General features: G+C 35.9%; 1 protein-coding gene across 1 annotated transcript; it reads right to left on the minus strand.

Annotated features, from left to right (window-relative positions):
* Positions 1-17,135: 17,135 nt before the first annotated feature.
* On the minus strand, positions 17,136-19,777 carry LOC145793029 (uncharacterized). Its single transcript, XM_082875342.1, has 2 exons — positions 17,485-19,777; positions 17,136-17,377 (listed from the first exon to the last, which is right to left on the minus strand). The coding sequence occupies exons 1-2, from the start codon at positions 18,281-18,283 to the stop codon at positions 17,349-17,351; spliced, it is 828 nt and encodes a 275-aa protein (XP_082731468.1). The 5' UTR covers positions 18,284-19,777; the 3' UTR covers positions 17,136-17,348.
* Positions 19,778-19,953: the final 176 nt, after the last annotated feature.

Here is a 19,953-nt window from a genome sequence, read left to right on the forward strand (position 1 = left end):
AAATAATCACTAAGGCGGAAGACTCCAAAATTTGCTAATCCAAGAGTGTGTACAGAATGAGACATACTAATCAAAAAACACACACTCCAAAATGAGTAATGACCACAGAAAGCACACATATATTAACATATAATGGATATTCTCATCAAATCCAATATGCACCAAGGACCACTCAAAAATTTCAAGCTTGCAAAACCATACTAAGAAAATCTTTTTGGGATTTTTTTTTTCTTTTTTTTTAAAAAGAAAAATAAAGCAAGACAAAAAAAATGAACAAGCACACATGTTTTTTTTTTTTTTCATTAAAAACAACACACAAAAATCCAAAAGCTAAAACAAATAAACAAATTAACACAAGTCAAGTTTTCTCACCCAAACTGCTTTAGTACGAACAAAATTGCGAGAATTGCAATTCTTGGGTAGTGTCTTGACGTTGTGATTCCTTTCCCCTGCAATAGGAACCCGTCTCGACATGGTTTCCAACCTCCTATTCCTAGGTCCAGGCAAATATACTTTCCCATACAACTTATAACAATAAGGGCAAATATGACCATGCATACCACAATGATGACAAATAAAAACAGGGTGTACCTTGTTTTCTTTTACCTTACCAACTCTAGGAAGTTTGAGAAGTCCATCCTTATGTTGAATTTTTTGTTCCCCCTTTCCTTGAGTTCTTGTATCATGAGATGTGGAAACAATCTGTTTTTGCTCTTTCTTACCACCAAAGCCAATGCCACTCTTGTCACAACTTATTTGTTGAGACCCAATGATATCGTCCAAAGTCTTTGATCCTTTGTTCCAAAGACCAATGGTAGCCATAGCACACTTGAGCTCTTCCTCTTTCTTGATCATTAGTTCTTCTAAAGCAACTTGTGACATCTTGAGAGATTCAATCTTTTCTTCATCCATGGCATGGGTTTCCAGTAGCTCATTCCTCTCTGTCTCACAAGTCAATAGTTTTGCACAAAGAGCTTGTCGATCATCAACTATCTTGATGGCATCAATCCTAGCCTCGGAAATCTCCTCCTTAAGTTTGACATTCTCACTTTTACATGCTTTGAGTTTCTTTATGAGTTTGTCATTTAATTTGAATAAGTTAAGAGACTCCTTATACAACTTTTCATAAGCTTGCTCAAGCTCTTCATCATCACTCTCCGAGGATTCGTCAAGTAGGGGTGGTCGAACCATAGAATTTCCTTCACGAATTGAATCCATTATCACAAATCAAACAAGATCTCATTCTAAAAGAATTTTAAAAAAAAAAAAAATAGAACGGCCTACTCTGATACCAATTGAAAAATCTAGAAATCCCCTAGATATTGATTTGTGATTATATAACAATTTTAAGCAGTATATAAGAATCCCAATCAAACAATCAAGATAAATCAACACAATGATTTTAACGTGGAAAAATCACAATTGGACACCTCCAACTGTGATTAAAAAACCACGGGCAACCGCCACAAAACAATCCACTGAGAAGATTTAAAAGAATTACACAGGTATACTCTCAATTACCTAGCGAATCCACGCCTAATTGAACCAACCTCTATGTACCTCTTCCAACCCCGTCTTCACCTCGGAATTGTCTTTATGATGAGCCACTCTAGAATCCACCGAAGCTTCAGGCTCGAATTCTTCAGAATCCATCGAAGAACAACTCTCTCTCTCTTGTGTATAACAAACAAAGCCTTTGATGTACTCTCTTTAAACCATGAGTTGAATACTCAATAAAACATCCCAATCAAACAATTGAACCAACCTCTATGTGCCAGTTGAGAATATGTCATGAATGGGTGGACCGAACCAACAATTACTACTGATGAATAACTTTTTCCAAACCAATTGATAAGTGGGACACAATTGATTACCAAAATAGTAGCTGGAATAGTATTGAAAAATCTAGAAATCCCCTAAATATTGATTTGTGATTATGTAACAATTTTAAGCAGTATATAATAATCCCAATCAAACAATCAAGACAAATCAACACAACGATTTTAACGTGGAAAAACCGCAATTGGACACCTCCAACTGTGATTAAAAAAGCACAGGCAACAGCCACAAAACAATCCACTAAGAAGATTTAAAAGAATTACATAGGTATACTCTCAATTACCTAGCGAATCCACGCCTAATTGAACCAACCTCTATGTGCCTCTTCCAACCCCATCTTCACCTCGGAATTGTCTTTGCAATGAGCCACTCCAGAATCCACCAAAGCTTCAGGCTCAAATTCTTCAGAATCCACCGAAGAACAACTCTCTCTCTCTCTCTCTTGTGTATAACAAACAAAACTTTTGATGTACTCTCTTTAAACCATGAGTTGAATACTCAATAAAACATCAAAGAAAACTAACAAAATATCCCCAGATATAAACCTTAAGAACCAAAAAGAAGATCTGGAGGAATTAAATAGTTTTGGGAGAAAACCAACTATTTATAGAAAATCCAAAAGTAATCCTAGTTTCGGAAGAAATCCAATTACTTATAGAAATCCAAAAGTAATCCTAGTTTTGGAAGAAAATCAACTTCTTAAAGAAATCCTTGTCAAATGGGATTGCCAATAATAAAACCTAACAATCTCCCCCTTTGGCAATGTCGTGACAAAACACACCTAACAAATAAAATCCTAATCACCCCAACCCATTACAACCAACAAACACAAACTTCTTTCTCAAGATTAAGATCTGCAAAACAACTGTTAGTGCTACAATCTCCAAAACAACTATTAGTCTCACAAGAGTATATGAAAAAGCAATAAACATATGGCAAGATTATCTTGAAGCATTTGAAGCATGAGATGAAAAACATGAATAGATGCGACTTGGAGATTTTAAGAACATGCAATATGAAAACCTGAGAACTTTAAGAACATGTAGCTTGAAAACTAAGACACATACTCCCCCTTTTTTGTCACGAATTGACAAAGGAAGTACAATCAACTAAAGCCATATCATAAACCACACAAGCAATGATATGATGATGTAAATATCAGGAACATACAAGAAGGGCAAACAGTGCATAGTAACATGCAAAACATATAGCCAATCTCCCTTACCAAATATATCAAAGTGTTCATGCTAAACAACTCTTGCAATGAAAAACCAAACTCCCTTACCAACCCAAATCAAGATGAACCAAACTCCCCCTCACTAAAAGCAACCACAAACACTGAAAACAGTGAACAAGAAGAAAACGATAAAAATAATATGGTGGAGCAAGCAAGGAATTTCAGATTTGTACCTTAAAACACACAAGATTATCCAAGAAGCACAATTACTAGTAAACACAATGTGCACAGTCTGTAGAAAATTTCTCATGAAAGAAAGTGATGCATTATGTGAAAAGCATAGATCCCATGAGAAAAGTGTGTGTGTGAAACTTGGAGTTCGACAAAAACTAGATTCAATCCTAGCAGTGATATGAAAGCTGGACCTCCGATAAGGGAATCTTAAGCACGACAAAGGAAACTCAAACTACTAGGAATCAAGGGGTATTTGGTGAGTAAAGGCAGAGGCTCCCTCTCAATCAATGAATCTTTTCTTCTTCTTTTTTCTTTCTTTTACACATTTTTTCTTTCTTTTGCATATTTTTTTCTTCTTCTCTTTCTTTTTCTTTTTCTTTTTCTTTTTCTTTTTCTTTTTCTTTTTCTTTTGCACACTCATTGGTGGCTGACACGCTCAAGAGTAAGGAAACCGAACCAGAGAAGCATGGATATAATAAGGATGGCCTGGTTGGTGACTCTGAGATAGCCTTTTCCTCATGGCTGGACTGCAAAGACTTGAGGGGAAAGCCGTGGAGGTGCAAAAAGATGGAGGATGGTTAAGAGACTCAACATCACCCAAGATATGCTAATATAGGTCAATTCCTCTAAAAACGCAAAAGATCAATGACAGAAGTCCATAGAAAAAAATAATCACTAAGGCGGAAGACTCCGATATTTGATAATCCAAGAGTGTGTACAGAATGAGACATACTAATCAAAAAATACGCACTCCAAAATGAGTAATGACCACAGAAAACACACATATATTAATATGTAATGGATATTCTCATCAATTCCAATATGCACCAAGGACCACTCAAAAATTTCAAGCTTGCAAAACCATACTAAGAAAATCTTTTTGGGTTTTTTTTTTTTTGTCATTACATGTGTGCTTGTTCGTTTTTTAGCCACAAAACAATCCACTAAGAAGATTTAAAAGAATTACACAGGTATACTCTCAATTACCTAGCGAATCCATGCCTAATTGAACCAACCTCTATGTGCCTCTTCCAACCCCGTCTTCACCTCGGAATTGTCTTTACGATGAGCCACCCTGGAATCCACCAAAGCTTCAGGCTCGAATTCTTCAGAATCCACCGAAAAACAACTCTCTCTTTTGTAGAGCAAACAAGACCTTTGATGTATACTCTTTAAAACATAAGTTGAATACTCAATCAAAACATCAAAGAAAACTCACAAAGTATCCCCAGATATAAACCCTAGAACCCAAAAAGAAGATCTGGAGTAATTAAATAGTTTTGGGAGAAAACCAACTATTTATAGAAAATCCAAAAGTAATCCTAGTTTTGGAAGAAATCCAATTACTTTTGGATATCCTAGTTTTGGAAGAAAATCAACTTCTTAAAGAAATCCTTGTCAAACGGGATTGCCAATAATAAAACCTAACAATCTCCCCCTTTGGCAATGCCGTAACAAAACACACCTAACAAATAAAATCCCAAACACCCAACCCATTACAGCCAACAAAAACAAACTTCTTTCTCAAGGTCATAATTTACAAAACAGCTATTAGTGCCACAATCTCCAAAACAACTATTAGTCCCACAAGAGTATAAGAAAAAACAATAAACATAGGACAAGATTATCTTGAAACATGAGATGGAAAACATGAATAGATGAAAACTAAGACTCAAGAAAAACAACTTTCAAACAACAAAAGCAAGATCATAAACCAACCCAAGTCAAGATGAACCAAACTCCCCCTCACTAAAAACAACCACAAACACTGAAAACGACAGAAATTATGGTGGAGCAAGCAAGAAATTTCAAATTAGTACCTTAAAACACACAAGACTATCCAAGAATCACAATTACTAGTAAACACAATGAGCACAGTCTGTAGAATATTCCTCATGAAAGAAAGTGATGCATTATGTGAAAAGCATAGATCCCATGAGAAAAGTATGTGTGTGACTCTTGAGGTTCGACAAACACTAGATTCAATCCTAGTAGTGATATGGAAGCTGGACCTCCGACAAGAGAATCTAAGCATAACTAAGGAAAGTCAAACCACTAGGAATCAAGGGGTATTTGGTGAGTAAAGGCGGAGGCTCCCCCTCAATCAATGAATCTTTTCTTCTTCTTTTTTCTTTCTTTTACACATTTTTTCTTTCTTTTGCATATTTTTTTCTTCTGCATATTTTTTTCTTCTTCTCTTTCTTTTTCTTTTTCTTTTGCACACTCATTGGTGGCTGACACGCTCAAGAGTATGGAAACCGAACCAGAGAAGCATGGATATAATAAGGATGGCCTGGTTGGTGACTCTGAGGTAGCCTTTTCCTCATGGCTGGACTGCAAAGACTTGAGGGGAAAGCCGTGGAGGTGTAAAAAGATGGAGGATGGTTAAAAGACTCAACATCACCCAAGATATGCTAGTATAGGTCAATTCCTCTAAAAACGCAAAAGATCAATGACAGAAGTCCATAGAAAAAAATAATCACTAAGGCGGAAGACTCCGATATTTGCTAATCCAAGAGTGTGTACAGAATAAGACATACTAATCAAAAAATACGCACTCTAAAATGAGTAATTACCACAAAAAGCACACATATATTAATATGTAATGGATATTCTCATCAATTTCAATATGCACTAAGGACCACTCAAAAATTTCAAGCTTGCAAAACCATACTAAGAAAATCTTTTTGGGTTTTTTTTTTTTTTTTTGTCATTACATGTGTGCTTGTTCGTTTTTTAGCCACAAAACAATCCACTAAGAAGATTTAAAAGAATTACACAGGTATACTCTCAATTACCTAGCGAATCCACGCCTAATTGAACCAACCTCTATGTGCCTCTTCCAACCCCGTCTTCAACTCGGAATTGTCTTTACGATGAGCCACCCCGGAATCCACCAAAGCTTCAGGCTCGAATTCTTTAGAATCCACCGAAGAACAACTCTCTCTTTTGTAGAACAAACAAGACCTTTGATGTATACTCTTTAAAACATGAGTTGAATACTCAATCAAAACATCAAAGAAAACTCACAAAGTATCCCCAGATATAAACCCTAGAACTCAAAAAGAAGATCTGGAGTAATTAAATAGTTTTGGGAGAAAACCAACTATTTATAGAAAATCCAAAAGTAATCCTAGTTTTGGAAGAAATCCAATTACTTTTGGATATCCTAGTTTTGGAAGAAAATCAACTTCTTAAAGAAATCCTTGTCAAACGGGATTGTCAATAATAAAACCTAACAATCTCCCTCTTTGGCAATGCCGTAACAAAACACACCTAACAAATAAAATCCTAAACACCCAACCCATTACAGCCAACAAAAACAAACTTCTTTCTCAAGGTCATAATTTACCAAACAGCTATTAGTGCCACAATCTCCAAAACAACTATTAGTCCCACAAGAGTATAAGAAAAAACAATAAACATAAGACAAGATTATCTTGAAACATGAGATGGAAAACATGAATAGATGAAAACTAAGACTCGTGAAAAACAACTTTCAAACAACAAAAGCAAGATCATAAACCAACCCAAGTCAAGATGAACCAAACTCCCCCTCACTAAAAGTAACCACAAACACTGAAAACGACAGAAATTATGGTGGAGCAAGTAAGGAATTTCAGATTAGTACCTTAAAACACACAAGACTATCCAAGAATCACAATTACTAGTAAACACAATGTGCACAGTCTGTAGAATATTCCTCATGAAAGAAAGTGATGTATTATGTGAAAAGCATAGATCCCATGAGAAAAGTATGTGTGTAACTCGTGAAGTTCGACAAACACTAGATTCAATCCTAGTAGTGATATGGAAGCTGGACCTCCGACAAGAGAATCTAAGCACAACTAAGGAAAGTCGAACCACTAGGAATCAAGGGGTATTTGGTGAGTAAAAGCGGAGGCTCCCCCTCAATCAATGAATCTTTTCTTCTTCTTTTTTCTTTCTTTTACACATTTTTTCTTTCTTTTGCATATTTTTTTCTTCTTCTTCTTCTTTTTCTTTTTCTTTTTCTTTTTCTTTTTCTTTTTCTTTTTTTTTTGCACACTCATTGGTGGCTGACACGCTCAAGAGTATGGAAACCGAACCAGAGAAGCATGGATATAATAAGGATGGCCTGGTTGGTGACTCTGAGGTAACCTTTTCCTCATGGCTGGACTGCAAAGACTTGAGGGGAAAGCTGTGGAGGTGCAAAAAGATGGAGGATGGTTAAGAGACTCAACATCACCCAAGATATGCTAGTATAGGTCAATTCCTCTAAAAACGCAAAAGATCAATGACAGAAGTCCATAGAAAAAAATAATCACTAAGGCGGAAGACTCCGATATTTGCTAATCCAAGAGTGTGTACAGAATAAGACATACTAATCAAAAAATACGCACTCCAAAATGAGTAATGACCACAGAAAGCACACATATATTAATATGTAATGGATATTCTCATCAATTCCAATATGCACCAAGGACCACTCAAAAATTTCAAGCTTGCAAAACCATACTAAGAAAATCTTTTTGGGTTTTTTTTTTTTTGTCATTACATGTGTGCTTGTTCGTTTTTTAGCCACAAAACAATCCACTAAGAAGATTTAAAAGAATTACACAGGTATACTCTCAATTACCTAGCGAATCCACGCCTAATTGAACCAACCTCTATGTGCCTCTTCCAACCCCGTCTTCAACTCGGAATTGTCTTTACGATGAGCCACCCCGGAATCCACCAAAGCTTCAGGCTCGAATTCTTCAGAATCCACCGAAGAACAACTCTCTCTTTTGTAGAACAAACAAGACCTTTGATGTATACTCTTTAAAACATGAGTTGAATACTCAATCAAAACATCAAAGAAAACTCACAAAGTATTCCCAGATATAAACCCTAGAACCCAAAAAGAAGATTTGGAGTAATTAAATAGTTTTGGGAGAAAACCAACTATTTATAGAAAATCCAAAAGTAATCCTAGTTTTGGAAAAAATCCAATTACTTTTGGATATCCTAGTTTTGGAAGAAAATCAACTTCTTAAAGAAATCTTTGTCAAACGGGATTACCAATAATAAAACCTAACAATCTCCCCCTTTGGCAATGCCATAACAAAACACACCTAACAAATAAAATCCTAAACACCCAACCCATTACAGCCAACAAAAACAAACTTCTTTCTCAAGGTCATGATTTACAAAACAGCTATTAGTGCCACAATCTCCAAAACAACTATTAGTCCCACAAGAGTATAAGTAAAAACCATAAACATAGGACAAGATTATCTTGAAACATGAGATGGAAAACATGAATAGATGAAAACTAAGACTCATGAAAAACAACTCTCAAACAACAAAAGCAAGATCATAAACCAACCCAGGTCAAGATGAACCAAACTCCCCCTCACTAAAAGCAACCACAAACACTGAAAACGACAGAAATTATGGTGGAGCAAGCAAGGAATTTCAGATTAGTACCTTAAAACACACAAGACTATCCAAGAATCACAATTACTAGTAAACACAATGTGCACAGTCTGTAGAATATTCCTCATGAAAGAAAATGATGCATTATGTGAAAAGCATAGATCCCATGAGAAAAGTATGTGTGTGACTCTTGAAGTTTGACAAACACTAGATTCAATCCTAGTAGTGATATGGAAGCTGAACCTCCGACAAAAGAATCTAAGCATAACTAAGGAAAGTCAAACCACTAGGAATCAAGGGGTATTTGGTGAGTAAAGGCGGAGGCTCCCCCTCAATCAATGAATCCTTTCTTCTTCTTTCTTTCTTTCTTTTACACATTTTTTCTTTCTTTTGCATATTTTTTTCTTCTTCTCTTTCTTTTTTTTTTCTTTTTCTTTTGCACACTCATTGGTGGCTGACACGCTCAAGAGTATGGAAACCGAACCAGAGAAGCATGGATATAATAAGGATGGCCTAGTTGGTGACTCTGAGGTAGCCTTTTCCTCATGGCTGGACTGCAAAGACTTGAGGGGAAAGCCGTGGAGGTGCAAAAAGATGGAGGATGGTTAAGAGACTCAACATCACCCAAGATATGCTAGTATAGGTCAATTCCTCTAAAAACACAAAAGATCAATGACAGAAGTCCATAGAAAAAAATAATCACTAAGGCGAAAGACTCTGATATTTGCTAATCCAAGAGTGTGTACAGAATGAGACATACTAATCAAAAAATACGCACTCCAAAATTAGTAATGACCACAGAAAGCACACATATATTAATATATAATGGATATTCTCATCAATTCCAATATGCACCAAGGACCACTCAAAAATTTCAAGCTTGCAAAACCATACTAAGAAAATCTTTTTGGGTTTTTTTTTTTTTTTTTTTTCTTAACCAAAGCAAGATAAAAAACGAACAAGCACACATATAATGACAAAAAAAAAAAAAAAAACACACAGAAACCCAAAAACTAAAATAAATAAAAAGATTAACACAAGTCAAGTTTTCTCACCCAAATCTTTTTGATCTTAACAAAATTAGGTCTAGCGGTCTTGGTAAATGTCGTGGCATTGTGAACACCCTCATGAATCTTGGTATTCTGCCTGGACATGCAAGGTTGTCTCCTATCCCAAAAAGTGTTTGAATTTCTACCCTTTTGAGACACTCTCCCATGCAACTTATAACAATAAGGGCGAATATGACCATGCATACCACAATGATGACAAATAAAAACAGGGTGTCCAGGGTGTACCTTCTTTTCTTTTACCTTACCAACTCTAGGAAGTTTGAGAAGTCCTTCCTTATGTTGAATTTTCTGTTCTCCCTTTCCTTGAGTTCTTGTATCATGAGATGTAGATGCACTCTGTTTTTGCTCTTTCTTACCTCCAAAGCCAATGCCACTCTTGTCAGAACAAATTTGTTGAGACCCAATGATATTGTCCAAAGTCTTTGATCCTCTGTTCCAAAGACCAATGGTAGCCATAGCACACTTGAGCTCTTCCTCTTTCTTGATCAATAGTTCTTCCAAAGCAACTTGTGACATCTCAAGAGATTCAATCTTTTCTTCATCCATGGCATGGGTTTCCAGTAGCTCATTCCTCTTTGTCTCACAAGTCAATAGTTTTGCACAAAGAGCTTGTCGATCATCAGCTATCTTGATGGCATCAATCCTAGCCTCGGAAATCTCCTCCTTAAGTTTGACATTCTCACTTTCACATGCTTTGAGTTTCTTTGTGAGTTTGTCATTTAATTTGAATAAGTTAAGAGACTCCTTATACAACTTTTCATAAGCTTGCTCAAGCTCTTCATCATCACTCTGCCGAGGATTTGTCAAGTAGGGGTGGTCGAACCATAGAATTTCCTTCACGAATTGAATCCATTATCACAAATCAAACAAGATCTCATTCTAAAAGAATTTTTTTAAAAAAAAATAGAACAACTTGCTCTGATACAAATTGAAAAATCTAGAAATCCCCTAGATATTGAATGTGATTATGTAACAATTTTAAGCAGTATATAACAATCCCAATCAAACAATCAAGACAAATCAACACAACGATTTTAATGTGGAAAAACCATAATTGGACACCTCCAACTGTGATTAAAAAACCACGGGCAACAGCCACAAAACAATCCACTAAGAAGATTTAAAAGAATTACACAGGTATACTCTCAATTACCTAGCGAATCCACGCCTAATTGAACCAACCTCTATGTGCCTCTTCCAACCCCGTCTTCACCTCGGAATTGTCTTTACGATGAGCACTCCAGAATCCACCAAAGCTTCAGGCTCGAATTCTTCAGAATCCACCGAAGAACAACTCTCTCTCTCTTGTGTATAACAAACAAAACCTTTGATGTACTCTCTTTAAACCATGAGTTGAATACTCAATAAAACATCAAAGAAAACTAACAAAATATCCCCAGGTATAAACCTTAAGAACCAAAAAGAAGATCTGAAGGAATTAAATAGTTTTGGGAGAAAACCAACTATTTATATAAAATCAAAAAGTAATCCTAGTTTCGGAAGAAATCCAATTACTTATAGAAATCCAAAAGTAATCCTAGTTTTGGAAGAAAATCAACTTCTTAAAGAAATCCTTGTCAAACGGGATTGCAAATAATAAAACCTAACAGGTTCCATTCCCTAAGAGATAGGACAGTTGAAATTACTACAGAGCCTAACTTTTCAGACCAACAATCTTACTGGCTCAATCCCAACATCTTTAGGTAATTTGACCTCTCTAGCCTAACTGCACCTTTGTACCTTTGGAATAATCAACTCTCTGGTCCAATTCCTAAGGAATTAGGGAACTTGAAGTCCCTCATTTATCTGGATTTGAGTTCGAATCAACTTAGTGGTCCCATTCCAGCTTCTTTAGGTGATTTGACAAATTTAGAAATTCTAAACCTCCATTCCAACCGACTATCCAACCGCATTCCCCAAGAATTTCGCAATTTGAAAAAAATGGTTGAGCTAGTAATGGATGAAAATCAATTTTCTGGAAATCTCCCAGAGCTTTGCCAAGGTGGTAAACTTTAATACTTCGCAGTGCACCACAATCAGCTCACAGGTACAATCCCCAAAAGTCTGAGAAACTGCGCTTAGCCACAGCCCGCTTTGAGGGAAACCAACTCACTGGAAATATATTTGAAGATTTTGGCACTAATCCAAACCTGGTCTACCTAGATCTGAGTAACAATAATTTTTATGGCAAATTCTCAGAAAATTGGGGAATATTTCCAAATTTGACACTCCTAAAAATAGCAAGAAATAGCATCACTTGTAGCATTCCACCAGGGTTTGGAAAGTCAACACGCCTAAAACGACTTGATTTATCTTCAAATCGTTTAGTTGGGGAGATCTCAAAGGAATTTGGAAAGTTGACTTCTTTGGAGTGGCTGATTTTGGCTGATAATCAGCTTTCGGGTTGGATACCTCAAGAACTCAGATCACTAACTAAGTCGTCGAAACTTGATCTATCCACAAACAAATCTAGTGGGCCAATACCAGGTATTTTGGAGAATTATCGAAATCTGTTTTACTTGAACCTGAGCAACAATATGTTAAACCAGAAAATCCCATTACAGATTGGTAAGTTATTTCAACTAACTGAGATGGATTTGAGTAGTAACATTCTCATAGGGGAAATACCATTGGAAATCACAAATTTGGGGAGCTTGGAGAAGTTGAACCTCTCCCACAATAAACTCTTTGGTCTCATTTCAAAGAGTTTTGAAGATATGCATGACTTGGCGTGTGTTGATATATCGTACAATCAGTTGCAAGGTCCTATTCCTAAGAGCAACGCCTTCATGAATGCATCAATAGAAGCACTGCAAGGGAACAAAGGTCTGTGTGGAAATGTCAAAGGCTTGCAGCCTTGCAAAATTCCTTCTTCAATGCACAAACACACTCTACAAAAAGGGACACTTGTTCTTATAATCGTGCTCCCTCTTGGTGGAACACTCTTACTTTTAGGTGCATTCATCGGACTTTTCATCATCTTCGATTCAAGAAAGAGAAAGTCACAAGTTGAAAAGGGTGACACCCAAACCCCAAATGAAGATATGTTATCAACACCAATACTCGATGGAAGAGCAATGGACAATATGATGTCTATCATTAATGATTTGTTTTGATTTTAAACATATAGATTATCAAATATATAATGGTGAAAAGTATAAATCATTGTTTTAATTTATTTACCTATTTTCGTTTTTATCCTTTGTACTTTTCTATCTCTACTTTCTTTATATATTTTTACACACTATTATTAATTGTCCCCCACTGCCACCGCCCGCATGGGAAAATTGCCAAAATTTTGCTCATGCTGAAAAAGTTGCCAATGACCAGTGGCAACCATGAACAGACAAGTGGACAAACAGACATAAAAATAATTCAAATTATTGTTCCTCATATAGATAAAAATGAATAAAATTTGGGACCCAAAATTTTTAAATTTGGACTTGTGGCCCTAGTATCCTAAAATGTAAATAGAAGTTATACAAAAAATATTTAGTGCAAACTCCGAAATAAAATAAAAAAATAATAAAAGCATCCATAAATATAAATTGCACCAAGCAACACACGTGTCAAGGTCAAATACTCAAATATGGGATACACAATAGAAGATGGAGGGTTTGAATAGAATTTAAGCAGCTAGTGCTACAGGCTGTAGAGAATATAAAAGTTCAATATAATCAGGCAAAAAGCTTGCTTGCATATTTGCATGTTCGTAGAATTGTGAAGTACTCATGTAGGAGGTTCCATTGTTAACATAAATTTCAGAACATAAACCTTACACTTTGGATCATTTACCATGTGTATTATCAAGAAATCAAGACAAAATGACATACCTGAATCCATTGATGAACGGTTAAACGGAAGCATGATTATCAATGAACTCTTTGTTATTGATTATGTTATTGCCTTCTAATCCTTTCCCCTTTGGTGCCTTATGTTTCTCCTTGAGAGGATTTAGAAAGAAAAATGGCAGTGTTCTTATTTTTCCACTTGGGAAGGAATAGGGACTATAACCTTTTAAAGGTTGTAATTGATTTTCAAAACTGAAAGGTTGTGGAAGTTCAAAAGGAATGAAAACCAACTTTAACCATTATTGGTTTTAATTTCTATTTATTGGTTTTCAAAACTGAAAGGTTGTGGAAGTTCAAAAGGAATGAAAACCAACTTTAACCATTATTGGTTTTAATTTCTATTTATTGGTTTTCAAAACTGAAAGGTTGTGGAAGTTCAAAAGGAATGAAAACCAACTTTAACCAATATGTTTTAATTTCTATTTCTGCCCCTCATAGAAATAGAAATTATACAACTAGTATCTACACATTAGGTCCATAACACATATACCCTTAAGCCTATTAACTAAATTGAATCACTTAAATTGTAGGCTTCTTATAAATGATAACACCACATTTAATTATGTGGTCCCATTGAAACATTATCTAACAATCTCCCACTGGACCACATATGTATCCTGAAAAATGTGCTTAACTTTAGTGAGCTCAGAAATTTGTTATCATAACTTGAGGGTATCCAAACAATCTTGTCCATTAACTATATTAATATAGGATCAAAGCGGTCTTCGTTACATCAATCGTAACTCGACCCACCAATGGTCACGTATACTAATACAGCTAAATGGCATAGATCAATCATGGATGCGTAGCATGGAAATTACATGTGATGTGATCCATACATGCCTATTTCCAACTGGTCCTACTTAACTTTATTGAGATCAATACTTCACAATACGTAACAGAGCGTAACAAACTGAATATTTCATTTCTGCAGAAATTAATCTAATTACATAGATAAAACTCAAGGCTGACATAAAGCAGTAATATAAATACAAACTCCCACTAAACCAGAATGTTCTCAAATAGAACAACACCCATCTGAGCAGTGTGCTCATGAAAGACCTTGGGTAGTAGTCCCTTCGTAAGTGGATCCGCTATCATGGAGTTTGTCCCAATGTGCTCTATGGAAATCTGTCCACTCTACACTCTTTCTTTTACAACTAGGAACTTGATATCAATATGCTTTGATTTTGTCGAGCTCCTGTTGTTATTGGAATATAAAACTGCAGACTTATTGTTACAATATAACTTAAGTGGTCTTGTAGTGCCTTCCAAAATACGCAACCCAGTGACAAAATTCCGCAGCCATATCCCTTGGTTTGATGCCTCATAACATGCTACAAATTCTGCGGCCATGGTGGATGAAGCTATGAGCGTCTGCTTTGCAGACCTCCAAGAAATTGCTCCGCCAGCTAACAGATAAATATAGCCTAATGTGGATTTCCTACTGTCTTGGCATCCAGCAAAATCGGAGTCGGAATATCCAATGACCTCTAACTTATCCGATCTCCTATATGTGAGCATATATTCCTTTGTTCTTTGTAAATATCGCATAACACGCTTGACTGCTTTCCAATGATCCATGCCAGGATTACTTAAATATCTGCCTAACATGCCAACTATAAACGCAATATCCGGACGCGTACATACTTGAACATACATTAGACTCCCTACAGCCGAGGCATAAGGAATCTTCTGCATTTCTTGAATTTCAAGACTGCTCTTCGGGCATTGGCTGAGACTAAACTTGTCTCCCTTAGCAAAGTCAATTTGCAAACCATATTCTTTGGGTCTCCTGACACAAAGTTTTCTGGCTGCACCATATAAATTGTTTCTTTAATGTCACCATTAAGAAAAGCTGTTTTGACATCCATCTAATGCAACTCAAGATCAAAATATGCAACAAGCGCCATAATTGTCCTAAAAGAATCTTTCGAAGAAACTGGAGAGAAAGTTTCTTTAAAGTCAATTCCTTCTTTTTGAGTAAAGCCTTTGGCTACAAGACGTGCCTTATACCTCTCCACATTACCATTTGAATCCCTTTTGGTTTTAAATATCCATTTACAACCTATGGGCTTCGCACCAACTGGTAATGAGACAAGTTCCCAAACTTTATTGTCTTGCATAGACTTATATTCTTCATTCATGGCTTATATCCACTTATGAGAGTTGGAACTTTCCATGGCTTGACGAAAGTTGATTGGATCATCTTTCGACATTCCATTTTCTACCTCATGTTCCTGGAGATATACAATATAATCATCTGAAAATGCAAATCTCCTTTCTCTAGTGGATCGCCTTAATGGCACGGATTCTTGAGGTTGAGGTTGTAGAGTTTGTTCCTCTGGAACAATTACCTCATATTGAATGGGGGTTTGAACTATATTATCTTGAACAATATTGTCTGGTTGAGGATCCGAAATTACTTCTCAAGCAATGACAGGTATAGGAACCTGTGATTGGTCAAAAGTAGTAGTAGGAAGTGGGATTACTCCTGCTTCCTCCTCAAAGACAATGTCTCTAACTGGATTTCTCCCCCCAAACTCAACATCCTCAAAAAATGTTGCAATTCCCGTCTCAAATATTGACCTATTTGTGGGATCATAAAACTTGTAACCCCGTGATCGTTCGGCATAGCCAATAAAGTAGCTGCTAATGGTTTTAGAGTCCAATTTTCGTTCATGAGGTTTATAAGGCCTTGCCTCAGCAGGACACCCCCACACATGCAAATGTTTTAGACTAGGCTTTCGCCCAACCCAAAGCTCATAAGGTGTTTTTACAACTGCTTTAGTTGGCACCCGATTTAAGATATAAGTTGCTGTCTTTAGAGCCTCTCCCCAGAGGGACTCTGGTAAAGTAGAATGACTGATCATACTTCTTACCATATCCTTAAGAGTCCGGTTTTGTCTCTCAGATACACCATTCATGCTAGGTGATCCTGGCATGGTGTATTGTGGGACGATTCCACATTCCTCCAGGTATTTTGCAAACGGTCCTGGACGTTGTTCACCTGATCCATCATATCTGCCATAGTATTCACCACCACGGTCAGACCTGACACTTTTAATCCGTTTGTTAAGTTGTAACTCAACTTCGGCCTTAAATTTTTTGAATACGTCCAAAGACTGTGATTTCTCATGGATAAGAAATAGATACCCATATCTGGAATAGTCGTCTATGAATGTGATAAAATATTGTTGACCATTCCAAGACGCCATAGGAAATGGGCCACAAATGTCCGTATGAATTAATTCTAAGACATCTGTAGTCCTATGGGCACCATATTTCTTTATTTTGGTCTGTTTTCCCTTGATACACTCAACACAGACATCAAAATCTGAAAAATCAAGAGAGTCCAAAATTCCATCAGACACAAGGCGCTCAACTCTAGATTTAGAGATGTGACCTAGGCGTTTGTGCCATAATGAGGCTGAATTTTCCTTAGTTAATTTATGTTTTGTACCTCGTGATTCCACGTGCAAGGTTGCAGTATAAGATGCAATAGTTTCGAGCAAATATAGATTATCAAACACATTAAGTAAACCAGTACCAACAACATTTGAATTAATAGACATACTAAACTTCATATTTCCAAAAGAACAATAATATCCCAATTTGTCCAATACAGAAACAGAAATTAAATTCCGTCTAAAGGACGGTACAACAAAAGTGTCTAATAAATCCAAATAATAACCAGTTTTCAGTAATAATCTAAAGTGCGCTATTGCCTGCACTTCTATTGACTTGCCATCACCCACAAAGATGTATCTTTCAGCATCAGTTGGCTTTCGGTAGTTCAGGCAACCCTTCATAGAAACACATATGTGAGTAGTAGCACCAGAATCTACCCACCAAGTGTTTCTTGGTACTGAAGCTAAATTTATTTCAGAACAGACCAAAACATGAAATGTACCTTTCTTTACACGCCAGGTGACGTATTTGGCACAATCCTTCTTTCTGTGTCCGGGCTTGCCACAAAAGAAACAACCATCCTGCACTTTCTGTTTCTTTGGTTCCGGACCCTGAGGAATAGCAACTTCCTTTCCCTTATGCTTTCTTTTGCCTGTATGCTTGGAGGTGCTTGCCAGATGAGCACTTTCAGTCCTTTCTTGCTTCAATCTCTCTTCCTCTTGCACACAAAATGAAATGAGCTCATTGAGAGTCCATTTCTCCTTCTGGCAGTTATAACTGACCTTAAATTGGTTAAATTGTGCAGGAAGAGAGATGAGAACTAAATGCACGAGCAAATCATCAGATAGGCCGAGCTTTACTGCCTTAAGTTTTGAAGCAAGATGAGACATTTCCATGATGTACTCGCGAACATTACCCTTGCCATTATACTTTATTGAAATCAAGCTTGCTAAAAGCGTGCTTGTTTCAGCCTTATCGTTTTTAGCAAAACGCTTTTGAATTTCTGAAAGAAATTCACCGGCAACGGTAACATCCTCTGTTATTGCACCCCGAAAAACTTCTGGAATCCCACGCTTCATGATCATAAGACTTAGCCTGTTAGAACAATCCCACTTTTCAAAGTACACAGTTTCCTCAGGAGTACTTTGTGCAGTGAGAGCATTCGGTTTTGGCATCCTTAATGCCAAGTCTATGTCCATGCAGCCGAGAACAATCAATATGTTCTCTTTCCAGTCCTTAAAGTTTGTTCCATTTAACATTGGAACATTGTTCATGTTGGCAGAGATTGAAGTAGTCGACATTAAAGCTGAATAGAAAAGAAAATAAAAGGAATAAACAATTATGCTCACATTAAGTTACCAAACAGATAATCTCTAAATAAATTAATTTAATGACAACATCTCAAGATACCTAGCACAACATTAATACCAAGCCTTTGGGTAGTGATATTAACTGTAAGTGGTATTCTTGTTGTAATGATCAAACATTGACAATAAGTTATGTCAAATAACAAATCTATCTTTTGATGGATTTATTATTCACATTAGGTTTTCTTGACAATTGGCACATGTTTATCACCACAAAATGTGTGTGTAATTCTGCCAAGTCTTAATCATGTCTTTGGACCGATAAATACCCGCATGAGATACACAGACATGAACTTCAAAACTTTCCATATAAAACAATCTAGACAAGAGAGATCACTTTTGTGACATCTTGTTTGAATTGACTTATATTGAGAGTGTTAGAAAATTAAATTTCTGTAGACGTTGTATGAAATTACATTAAATTTAAAGATTTCTAAATTTGTGACCCCGTATATGTTATATAATCTGCAGCAATTCCAATTATATATATACATATATAAATAGAATTGACGGGTCCAAAAAACAAATAGTTTTTTTTTTTTATGATGTTCAAAATTAAACCGATCAAATCGCAAGATATATCTATATATATATATAAATACATGATGTTCATCCATTTGAGAGAAAAAAAAAAACTGCCCACCGAATCATTTTACAATTTCAGAAAACAGATTGCCATTTTCACAGAACAAAACAGGAAAAAACAAAATTTACATCCATAAGAAAATTCAGAATCTGATTCCAGAAAACTAAATAAAATGAATAAAGCATATCAATTCTGATAAGACACATGATATGCATGCTCTGATACCAATTGTTAACATAAATTTCAAAACATAAACCTTACACTTTGGATCATTTACCATGTGTATTATCAAGAAATCAAGACAAAATGACATACCTGAATCCATTGATGAATGGTTAAACGGAAGCATAATTATCAATGAACTCTTTGTTATTGATTATGTTATTTCCTTCTAATCCTTTCCCCTTTGGTGCCTTATGTTTCTCCTTGAGAGGATTTAGAAAGAAAAATGGCAGTGTTCTTATTTTTCCACTTGGGAAGGAATAGGGACCATAACCTTTTAAAGGTTGTAATTGGTTTTCAAAACTGAAAGGTTGTGGAAGTTCAAAAGGAATGAAAACCAACTTTAACCATTATTGGTTTTAATTTCTATTTATTGGTTTTCAAAACTGAAAAGTTATGAAAGTTGAAAAGGAATGAAAACCAACTTTAACCAATATGTTTTAATTTTTATTTCTGCCCCTCATAGAAATAGAAATTATACAACTAGTATCTACACATTAGGTCCATAACACATATACCCTTAAGCCTATTAACTAAATTGAATCACTTAAATTGTAGGCTTCTTATAAATGATAACACCACATTTAATTATGTGGTCCCATTAAGACATTATCTAACATCCATGTCTTCAAAAATTGTTTTCATGCTGCTTATCATTTATACAATTCCAAATGGCATACTAAACAGTAATCACAAGTAACTCATCTGTAGTATTTGTCTCAAACCTTCAGCAAATAAAAGTAAAATAGTCTATAAAAAATCCAGGCAGTGACCATGTGTGATTATATGTTCTTTT

The sequence above is a fragment of the Camellia sinensis genome, chromosome 6 (genome assembly GCF_055761805.1).
Source record: "Camellia sinensis isolate YWXY chromosome 6, ASM5576180v1, whole genome shotgun sequence".
NCBI lineage: Eukaryota > Viridiplantae > Streptophyta > Magnoliopsida > Ericales > Theaceae > Camellia > Camellia sinensis.

Bases quoted from the DNA above. Each gene is read 5' to 3' on its own strand.
- LOC145793029 (XM_082875342.1), bottom strand. From the start codon at position 18,283: ATGTCGACTACTTCAATCTCTGCCAACATGAACAATGTTCCAATGTTA. The intron at 17,378-17,484 runs GTACATTTCATG...GTTTCTATGAAG, and splicing joins CACCTGGCGTGTAAAGAAAG to GGTTGCCTGAACTACCGAAA.